The 11,405-nt window shown below is 49.4% G+C and overlaps 2 protein-coding genes across 4 annotated transcripts in view; one reads left to right on the top strand and one right to left on the bottom strand.

Moving 5' to 3' along the window:
• The window catches only part of LOC147632311 (ALA-interacting subunit 1-like), a 33,042-nt gene that overhangs the window by 1,932 nt on the left and 19,705 nt on the right, over nt 1-11,405 (top strand). The window lies entirely within an intron of this gene.
• LOC147632312 (uncharacterized) lies at nt 1,512-10,074 on the bottom strand. Its single transcript, XM_086807843.1, has 4 exons — nt 7,852-10,074; nt 2,499-2,540; nt 1,750-2,059; nt 1,512-1,656 (listed from the first exon to the last, which is right to left on the bottom strand). The coding sequence occupies exons 1-4, from the start codon at nt 9,371-9,373 to the stop codon at nt 1,512-1,514; spliced, it is 2,019 nt and encodes a 672-aa protein (XP_086663969.1). The 5' UTR covers nt 9,374-10,074.

The following is an 11,405-nucleotide window of genomic DNA, read 5'->3' as shown; positions in this document are numbered from 1 at the left end:
CTTGGCTCTGGCCACTCAAAGGTTCCACCCTTTGAGCCACAGGCTTCATGTAGGTTTAGAGACTGTTTACCTTCAATTCTGTCGTGAAGAACCTTGCTGAATTGGACTGCACAGCCCTGTTTTCAGCCCACAAACCTGCTGTAAAAGTCACCCCACGAGATGAGGTGAGTGCTCTGCTGTTTGCCTTGAACCACGGGCCTTCAGAGCATCGATAATCAGCCAAAAGACCTGCTGTACAGCAGTCGACCAGCCCTGTAGAGAGGCCAGGAGTGGTCGCCTGCTTCCAAGGGGGAGAGAGAGAGAGAGAGAGAGAGAGAGAGAGAGAGAGAGAGAGAAGAATCGCCTTTTCCTGTAGCACCTATGGGGGCAGCCGACCAGCTATAAAGCAGCCCTGTTCATGGTCGACCAGCTCTCTCCAGCTCCCTTGCATGCCCTCCTCACAACTGGCACTAGCCCTGCATGCTCCACTGCCAAAAACAGCTGGGATGGGGGGGCGCCTAGCTGATTTGGGCCCTCTTCCCCTAGAATAGCAACTCGTGGAGCTTTTCTTGGGTAGAGGGCTGCCCACTTTGAGTATTGGCCAAGCTTTGTTAAAAATTGGTCCCTTTTGATGTGAACACCTTAAAAATTGTCCACCCGAACATAAGTGTGTGTGAACACTCTATAATTTGTTCGCCCAAATTTAAGTGTATGTGAACACCTACACTCATAAAGTTTAGTGTAATAAAGCACAAGCTATAAATTGAGTTTGGGGTCACTTACCACTTGCAAAACACATAAGACCACCGCCTTAGTCCCAAACAGGTGTGCACACACGCGTCCACAGGTTTCAGGCGTCCTTGGAGCCCATGGACAATCACAGACAGAAATGCTAGGCATTGTCCAGGCAGTCAAGACAAGTCATTCATGCATGCCACCACACACAAATGCTTTATGCATAATATTCTGGATTCCATCTCCCAACTTATTCATCTGTACCGAACCCTTCTCGGGCGCTGCCCATACAGTTATAAAGAATGCTCACCAAGGTGTCCACCCTTCCATGAGACTTCATCAGCATGCCATGAACTCTCACCAGGGTATCCACCCTTCCATGAAGCCCTTCCACATATACTGAGTCATGCCAGGAACTCGCACCAGGATGTCAATCCTTCCATGGAGCCCTTCCATATGTAAGCAATCATGCCAAGAACTCACACCAGGATCTCAATCCTTCCATGGATTCTTTTCACATTTATTAAACCATGCTTGGAACACACACTAGGGTCTATACCTACCCTTCCATGGTGTTCCTCGACATGTGCATAGTCAGAAATATGACATCTCCTTGTTTTCTAATGAGTTGTTCGTAACTGAAATGCGGCCAAATAAACCTATAGAAGATCCGGATAATCCTTGAAGTAGTCTTCATCTACCCATTTCGCATCTAGATTGGGGTAGTTCTTAAACTTGACAAGGATCTTGCGGATACGCCTGCCACCAGCAGCTTTCCGTTCCTTATGAAACACAATCTATTCCGGTTGAAGCACTTCTTCAAGCTCATCAATTTCGGGTTGGTCCTCAATAACTGGCTCAAGTGGCTTAGGATCCACATATTTCTTGAGGAGGCTAACATGAAAAGCATTAAGTATGCGCCAATGTTCAGGCAAAGCAAGCCTGAAAGCCACCTCATTAACCCGTTCCAATACCTGGAATGGCCAATAGTACCTGGGAGACAGCTTTGGACACTTGCCTTCCTTGCCAAGTTACTTCCGAAGGCGTGCCTTCTCAAACTTGAGAAGCACCCAATCACTCTCTTTGAAATCCATTTGCCTGCGATGTTTATCTGCAGCTTTCATATGCTTTTCCTGAGTTCTTTGTATGGCTGTCTGTACTTGTGAGAAGGTTGTATCCAGATCTCTAACATACTCATCCGCAGCAAAGATTTCATCCTTTGTCTGAAGGACCACCCTACCATAAACAATCTCAAAAGGTGCTTTACTAGTCGAGGTGTGCACCGTATTGTTATAAGAAAACTCCACAAGAGGCAAGTGCTTCTCCCAATCTGATTTCCGCTCAGCTGTATGCTTTAGTACAAGAGTGCTTTCCCTTATAGTATGTACTCTTATCTTTATATTATGGTTGTAGAGAAGAGAAGAGAATAGAAGAGTACTTTCCCTTATAGTATATTTATGTTATGGTTGTAGAGAAGAGAAAAGAATAGAAGAAAATTCCCATCCATCTCTCTTGTGTGCTTGTCCTACTCTTGTGTGTGTGTTTGCTTGCAAGGAGCTCAAGCTCACCCTCTCCCCCACATTCTTCTTGAGGGGGGGGGGGTGGGAGGTAGTATAGGCAACTGGGTAGAAGGGAGGTGGGATGCATATGTGGGTGGACTAGCAGCCACACATGCAAATGATGGACACATGTGGCCAAGATGCAAATGTAGGAGGTAGAGGGATCCTCCACAGGTATATCCTAGCAAAAATTCTTCAAGCCTTTATCTTCATTTCCACAAGTACCAACATCAATTGTCTTTGCAGCCACACTCTGCAGGTCTCCACCTTCAAACACAAAAAGGAATAGTTGAGCAAAGCATTGGATTTATGCAAGTTCTAATAGAGCTGCACTCCAGAAATCTTAGGGCATCACAACCTCCTACAAGATCCTCTGTTTCCCTTGCAACAACTGCTTTGAACAGACCTAAGCTTCCTCACAATATTTGTCAAAACCCGAGATCTCTCTGAGAAGGAAGCCTGCAATACAAGCCATGAAAAGCAAGACAAAGCAACAAACCCTAACCCTAGAAGGCAAAGCGGAAGAAACATATCTGGGTGCAGGCATACTCGCCACCCAACCATGACAGCCATGAGCGAGGCTCACAATCTTGGCCGTCCCCACCGAGCCACGAGCTAGAGCATCATGCTGTCGTGAGTGCCCTACCATCGTCCTCATCCGGTGTCCTCTACCACCTAGGGTTGTCCCCCAAGGACAACGGCCTCCTACGCGATGGTGCCCCTACTCCACATGCTCTGCACTCCTGTGCTCCAGCCATCGGTGTGTGCCCAACTGGTACCCCTTCCCCCAGTAAATAGGGAAGGAACACCCAAAAAGCACACACTATCAATAGCGGACCAAAAAGCACATGTCCACCCACAACATATCACACTCTAGCTCGCCAATCTGCCTGCCCCTAGCGTGCACATGACATACTCCCCTTCCTCAAAAGAGCTCACTCTTGAGCTCAAGAAAAACCCAGGGTAGTCCCTCTGAAGGGTTTCCCTCTCTGAGAAGGAAACCTGCAATACAAGCCATGAAAAGCAAGACAAAGCAACAAACCCTAACCCTAGAAGGCAAAGTGGAAGAAACATATCTGGGTACAGGCATACTCGCCACCCAACCATGACAGCCGTGAGCAAGGCTCACAATCTTGGCCGTCCCCACCGAGCCACGAGCTAGAGCGTCATGCTCTCATGAGTGTCTTGCCATCGTCCTCATCCGGTGTCCTCTACCACCCGGGGTTGTCCCCCAAGGACGACGGCCTCCTGCCACGATGGTGCTCTTGCTCCACACGCTCCACACGCTCTGCACTCCTGTGCTTCATCCATTGGTGTGTGCCCAACTGGTACCCCTCCCCCTAATAAATAGGGAAGGAACTGTGAGAATATCCAGCGGAAATGATAACCAAACTTGGGTTGACAAGAGCAAGTAGAATGCAAAAAATAGACAGCACAGGGGGGCGAATGCAGGCGAACAGGTGCAGGCAGGCAGCGAAGCGGGAGGGGAGATGGGATACACACAGAGGGGGGGCGAATGCAGGCGAACAGGTGCAGGCAGGCAGCGAAGCGGGAGGGGTGGGCGCAGAGCGAAGCGGGTGGAGAAGGGCGCCGAGAGAGACGGGATACACACAAAGGGGGGGCGAATGCAGGCGAACAGGCGCCGAGAGAGAGAAAGAAAGAAAGATATATTAACGTCTACGAGAGGCCAAAGTCGGCCTATGAGACAAAAAATAATACAACTGTGTTCTTCCGGTCATCGGAAGAAAAGAAACAAAAGAAAAAGTGTGCATGTGTCTGGATACAACTGTGAATCATCATGGATCGGTGGAGCCCATATACAAACAATATAAGGGGGGTGGGGATGTGGATGGAGTGCTAAGGCAAGATGCATCTCTATATGCTGAAGGGGTAGTACAAGCATCTATGTCTAACTCCATCCAGCGCCATAAGACGGATATAAGATATCATACATCGCCGATGCTGAGGCTGTGAATGGCATGAACATGTACCGTGAGTCTGAATGAAAGCGAGCTAGCCTCTCCTGTGTCTCCATCTGGTGTCTCATTCGGATAGCTGCTATCTCTCGGTGATGACGGAGTCGGGGTGCTCTATGTCCAGACTGTCTAGGTCTCCTCCTGGCTCTCAATTCCTCTGCTCTCTGTGCGGTCACCCCACGTGGTACATCAGCTAGCACTGGCATAGCTCTCTGGAAGAAATCTGTGAGCTGGGACTGTCTCCCACCCCTAGTGGGAGCGGGTGTCTGGAGGAGTCTCTCTCGAGAACTATGAAGCTCTAGTAGTAGTCTGCCAAGTTGTCGTTGGTCCGAGGCCTCCATCAACTGATGTAGTGAAGAGTGCTCCTCAAACAATCCTGCATATCTATCTCTGATCCCCTAGTGGGCTCTACATCTACATACAAAGTGATCCTCAGTCTCCACCTCCTCGCGGCACAATCTGCATATCCGCTCAGCTCTGGGAACCCATGCCGCTCTCCTAGCCTCTATCTCTAGCTGATGTGATGAGACTCGTAGCTGTCCAATAGCAACGCGAGAGCTGTGTGGCATGTATACATCCATGTACCGCGGTCGATGTATAAACCCATCCCCTGAGATGCTCATAAAGTGGTCTCTGTAATACAGCATCTTCGGTGGTAGTGGGCTCTCTGGTGCTGTCCATGTCTCTTGTATGTAGCGCTGCCATATGTCCTGTCTCATCACTCTGTTCCTCTCATTGAGAGAGAGGTAACCCCGTGGAGCAGACTGATCATACTGAAAAGGTGGCAACCGCTCAATGTCTATCCCATGATGTGAGAACCACTGTAGCATCTGTGCATTCCAAGATCCAGTGTGTCCAGCCTCGGCGAGCTGTCTGGATGCCTCAAAAGCTCGGCGGGATAATCTCTCCGTGGGCATCTCCCTCATCCTGTATATAAAGGAGATTGTCTGGAACAATGCCTCCACTACCATAGGTGGTGCAGCAAACTCAGCTCGAACAATGTCGTGCGGGACGGATGGTTTGCTGCGTATTATCCTCGAGAGCATCAAGATCTGTGGTCTCTCCAGCTGTACCCATGTGGAGGCTGCAAGCCCTGGTGCCCAAACCGCTGCTGCATACATCAAGGCTGGTGTCACTAATGTATCAAAGAGCCACCCCTTCGTGCGGGGTTCCTGAAAATGTGCCTGATGACACTGACGCTCAAGGCCAGCAAGAGCTGCATACCCCTGGGTCACTCTGCCTCGAACTGCCTGAGCCATGGAGAAGCGTCCAGCTGAGCTAGTAAATGTGATGCCAAGGTAAACATAAGAGCTCACCACCTCGACCCGCCCTCCTGCTAATGTGAGAGTAGTGTGGCTCCTGACTGCGGGTTAAGTGTGGAAGATCATAACCTTGGTTTTCCCAAGGTTCACTGTGAGCCCCTGCTGTGCGCAGAAGTCATCAAGAGAGAGAGAGAGAGAGAGAGAGAGAGAGAGAGAGAGAGAGAGAGAGAGGCGGGAAAGAGGGCGGCGAACAGCGAAGCGAAGAGAGAGAGGCGGGAGAGAGGGCGGCGAGCAAGGGCGAACAGTGAAGCGAAGAGAGAGAGAGAGAGAGAGAGAGAGAGAGAGAGAGAGAGAGGCGGGAGAGAGGGCGGCGAACAATGAAGCGAAGAGAGAGAGAGGCGGGAGAGAGGGTGGCGAACAACGAAGCGAAGAGAGAGAGAGAGAGAGAGAGAGAGAGAGAGAGAGAGAGAGAGAGAGAGAGAAATGAAATGATATATTAACGTCTTCAGAAGGCCAAAATGACCTATGAGACCAAAAAGGTTACAACAATTGGTGGATCTGATACAATGTCTGTGTAAGAAAAGCTAAAAACAACTAACTGAAACTGAAATAACTATGAGGAAAAGTACGATACTAGGAGCTCCTAATGGATAACATCTGGGAGGAAAACTCCAGCAACAAAGGTAAGCATCATACACATCACTATCCAAAGATGTCTCTCATCGGTCGATGGCGGATATCCTCAATGTCCTCCATGGTGAGTACTCTGACTGGACGTCTCCCATGCCGTGCTAGTATGGTCCTGATCCTCTGTTGTAGTCTCCGTCGGTGTCGAGATGGGCCTCTCATCTTGGGGCGCCTGGACCGCCCCAGCTCTATAGCCCGATCAATCAGTGTACCTCTAGTGCGGCTATACTCTGGGGCTAGCTGCAATGCCTGCTGGCCTGACTGTTCAATCTCTGGTCGAAAGAAGTCTGTAATCTGCCTCTGTAGGTGTCTCTCCCTCTCTGATCCCCTCCCTCTCATGAGACCCTCTCTATGTCTACGAAGCTCCAGCAAGTATCATAATATATTGGACAGTGACATATGTAATGTAACTCTGTCTCTGGCTCCATCTGGCACAGCTGACAAATCCTGGCCTCAGCTGGTATTCCTCTGAATCTGCCAGTCTCAATCTCTAGCTGGTGTGAGGATGTGCGCATCTGACCAATAGCACACCGTACCCCATGAGAAAGATGAGTATCCATGTAGCTAGGTCTAATCACAAACCCATCCTGCGTGAGCTGGAGAAGATGATCTCTATAGAAAGCCATCTTCGTACCAAGCTCCTGTGTCGGCTGTATCCATGTCCTCCTAGTGTCCAGCTGAATCAAGTCCTGCCTGATAAGTCTGGTAATCTCTGCCTGTGTGAGAGAGAGGGAGGGTGCATCCAGGGAGTACTGAAATGGAGGTAGCCTTTCCATACTAAAGCCATGCAACTGGAACCAAGCTGTCATCTGTGCATACCAACATGATCCGTCTCCCTATGATGCCATCTGTCGTGAAGACTCCAGGGCTAAGCGAGCATATCTGTCTCTAGGGAGAGCCCAAGTGCTATGTATACTGATCGAGTGAGTGCCTCTACTACCAATGAGAGAGAGAGAGACTTGCGGGAGAAAGAAAGAAAGAAAGATTTTATTAACGTCTTCCAAAAGACCGAACTCGGCCTATGAGACAAATCGGTGTACCTGTATGGGGTATCCTCTGTCATCCCAACAAAATGAAAAAGTACTGAACTAAAAAGCTGAATCTGGGTGTGCAATAAGTACAATGAGAGAGAGGGCGGCGAATAGCGAAGCGAAGAGAGAGAGAGAGAGAGAGAGAGAGAGAGAGAGAGAGAGAGAGAGAGAGAGAGAGAGAGAGAGAGAGAGAGAGAGAGAGAAAGAAAGAAAGATTTTATTAACGTCTTCCAAAAGACCGAACTCGGCCTATGAGACAAATCGGAGTACCTGTATGGGGTATCCTCTGTCATCCCAACAAAATGAAAAAGTACTGAATAAAAAAGCTGAATCTGGGTGTGCAGGGGATGGAGCTCTACTACTAGGAGAATGCAAAGCTATATGCATGGAGTATACAATCATGATATGCAACCTAGCTAGCTCCATCCTGTACCATACTGGGGATATAAAATGGTATACATCAGTGAAGGGGGTGTCCACAGCTCCCTGAAGAACATGCCTGGGTGTGCTCTGAAGCGAGCCAGTCGCTCCGCACCCTCTCTGTGAAACTGAGCTCTGATCTCTGTCATCTCTCTCTGGTATAGGCGTGGTGTCCGAAAGCCAGGTGTCCTCTGTCTCCTACGGGCTCTAAGATGCTCAATGCCAGTGTCAGTCACCGTACGACTAACAACTCCCACTGCAAATGCTCCCACTGCAGCTGCTATGTCGGGCCTTGAGATCAACATCTCGTACATGAGGGCACCGAACGCTGATGCAACCCTGGCAATCTCTGCCAACCTGACAAGATCTGTCAAATGTGACTCAGAACTCCACTCAAGGTAATCCATGATCTCCGGGGAACTGGCCACCTCCCCCCTGAACTGGAGATCATGGCACTCTAACTCCGAAACCTGGAGTGTCTCGTCGTGCCTCCTGCATGTCACATGCATACCAAGAGTATCTCCCTGTCCTGAATCCTGTATGTCCACATCAAGCTCTGGCATAAGCATATCAAGAAATGACTGTATCACTACTGTATCCTCAGCATCTACACCAGTCATCTCCGCCATCACAAGTGATGACTCGCCCCGCTGTGACTCACTAGAGCACTCCCACTCTACCTGTCTATGTGAAGACGTTTGCACAGTCTCTAACTGTGGCTCACTAGAGCTAACTTGCTCTACCTGACTGTCTATAGACTGCACCCGCACAACTGGCTCAACCTGCTCGACCAATGTCTGAGCGTCCTGTGACTCGTCTGACATAAGCATGTCAAAGAACTCCATGTCACTCATCTCCATCATAGGAGGCATCTCCATCATAGGAGGGATAATCTGCTGTGTCTCACTAGAGCACTCCCGCTCTACATGCTTATACGAAGACATATCCTGCACAGCTAGATCTACCTGCTCAACTGATGTCTGAGCATCCTGCAGCACAACTGCAAAAGAGACACGTCTCGTCTCTCGCTCTATACATGGCTGCAGTGTCGCAATCGAGACTATCTCGTCTCGTACATCAGATACATGCAATGGATAGACCAAGCCACTCCGGGCTCCTCTCGCAATCACTAGCGATCCGCAATGCATCTGAAAAGAGTGCTCTCTAAGCACTACGCGACAACCACTATCCTGTAGCTGTCTCACTGAGATCAAGCTCTGTCTCAGTCCAGGCACGTAACGTACATGACGTAGCATAAAGGATGCACCACTGGGCAACAACAAGCATACATCTCCTGCACCTGCAATGTCATAGGCTGATCCGTCAGCCAGGTGTACACATCCGATTCTCCCACTAGAGAAGCTGCTAAACCACTCACGACATGATGTGATGTGGAAGACTGCATCATCATCTAGTAACCATCGAGAAGAAGTGTCACCTTTACCAGACATGTAAGCAAGAGGAACACTAGAGGTAAACGTGACATCACCGTCACTGGCATACTCGGCCACCTCTCTAGTCTGTGTCAAAGCCGTCTTTGCATCATGCATACATCTCTGTTGCTGTCTCATACGTCTAAAACAGCGACGCCTAATGTGCCCTGTGTGACCACAATGCCAACAACGCATGTATCGGCAACTATGAGACCGTCGTCTCTCACGAGTCGTCACTCTTGACTCGGAACCGTCACACATAATGGATGTCATATCAATGAAAAACCGCATATGCGTCAAAGTGGGAGATCACTCAACCACTATGCCAATCAAACCTGATCAATGCATCAATGCGATGCTCACATATGCAACAATCCGGGAATGCCTCGTCCGGAATCACTGAGCAAACATGCTCCCGCAGTGACTATACATGAGCTGCACCCTGTCTCAAAACACTGCAAACCTGTGAGCTAATCGCCAAGCTCACCTATGAGCTAATTGCCAAGCTCACGTGTGCGATATTGAGGCATACACACACAAATCTCCCACCTGCAGAGATATCCAGCATGTAAAAGTTGAGTGCTATCTCAATCGCAACCTGGATCGCAACAACCAATGCGCATAAAAATCTGGGAAAATTTTCGCCAGAGTTCTGGCAGTAAAACGGCTATATACCCAATAACCAACAACTGCCTGTAAATCTCAAAACCATGAGCATCCCAATACGCATCAAACCGCACTCAATGCATACATAAACTCTGCAAAGTGTTCTGCAAATGACTATCAATGTGGGAGTCACACTCGACCACTAAATCCTGTACTCCACCTGGCCGAGCAAACACAGCTCGCAATCAACAAAGCTCACACACTTTGTCTACATATGCAAGAGGCATAATCAGCATCAAACACCTGTCATGGCATCCACTGGGCGCAAGCAACGCATCCAAAATGGGCATCCAAAACTGAGCATCCAAGTGTGGGCACACCTGTCAAAGTGTCATCCACACAAGTGGGCAAACAGGTGGTACAATCCGGGAGACCTCTCAACCGAAATCACTGTGACTAGGCTCTCACATGCGCACACCCTCGCAATGCAACCTTTTGCCTTACCAAGCTCACCACATGTCGCGTACATGACCAGCGGGAACAAACCTTTGGATAAGGTTTACATCAAAAGGTGCATAACCTGCAATCAACCAGAGAAGGCAGCCCATACATGCTCCAATGAGATGTGAGCAAATGTCGGGCTGAAGTGAGCTCCCTACGGGTAGTAAAATCGCTCTCAACAGAGCGCACAAGCACTGTCAAAGTGCTATCATGCATAAATCATGCGCATAAGCTCCCGTTGAAGCTGATCTGTGATTGAGTGGCATCTCTGAGAGGCCGTCAATGGCTATGCATATATAAGACCATATGCGTAGGTTGGCATACCATAAGTTCCATACAATGGAGAATCTTGATTCTCACCACGATTTTGCCTGCTGCTGTGGGAACAGCCCCTTAAAAAAAGCTTAATATTAAGCTTAAATTAAACCTTATCCTTCAAGGTTTAAAAACCTGCACACTGCGTCAAAGCCCTGCAGTCGGCACATTCAAGAGGCGGCAGCCCCAGCACGATTTTCAGCACAACGGCAGGCAAAAGAGGTCAATGGATTCTAAGGGAGCAGGCAAAGGCGGCAGAGGGAAACCAAAAAAAAGTCCGTGTCCAAGACTGTGAAAACAGGGCTTCAATTCCTGTAGGTCGCCTGGCTCGCTACCTCAAGAAGGGACGCTATGCCCAGCGTATCGGATCTGCTGCCCCTGTCTACCTTGCTGCTATGTAATTAAGACGCTGCTTGCTTACCAAAAACAGCCCACACTCTGAGCATTTTTGCTACAGCACCACACTTAATATACGTGTCCACTGGTCAATCTCGCCTTGCAAAATGCCTGAGCACTCTCCAGCGCAGCTGAATATGTTTTGCAGCAGCCCGTGAAACAATGACGTTCCAGCTTACAGTCGCTCCAGCCAAGCTTACATGACCTTCTGCTGCATCTCCTGCGCACACATTGTCACTCTGCAGCAACTCCTGCAATCGGTGCACTCCTAGTCTTCCAATCTCTACAACAAGAGCTGAAGCTCTCTGCAGCAACTCAACCTTATCTTCTCCTCGCCATAGATTGCGTTCATGCGCCGGAGGTGCCGCAAGCACCACAATGGCTCCCGGCTCGCAGATCTGACATCGCAACCGTACTACAGCGCTTGAAGCTCAGCTTCGAGCTCCTCCGTCGCCGTCGCAACCACGCACCGCTCACGCACACCCGCAAGCGCACACACGCGCAC

This window comes from Cibotium barometz, chromosome 13 (genome assembly GCF_041138505.1).
Source record: "Cibotium barometz isolate CiBa-2024 chromosome 13, ASM4113850v1, whole genome shotgun sequence".
NCBI classification, from domain to species: Eukaryota; Viridiplantae; Streptophyta; class Polypodiopsida; order Cyatheales; family Cibotiaceae; genus Cibotium; species Cibotium barometz.
Note: the sequence above shows the minus strand (reverse complement) of the source record. Positions and strands in the feature narration are given on the sequence as shown.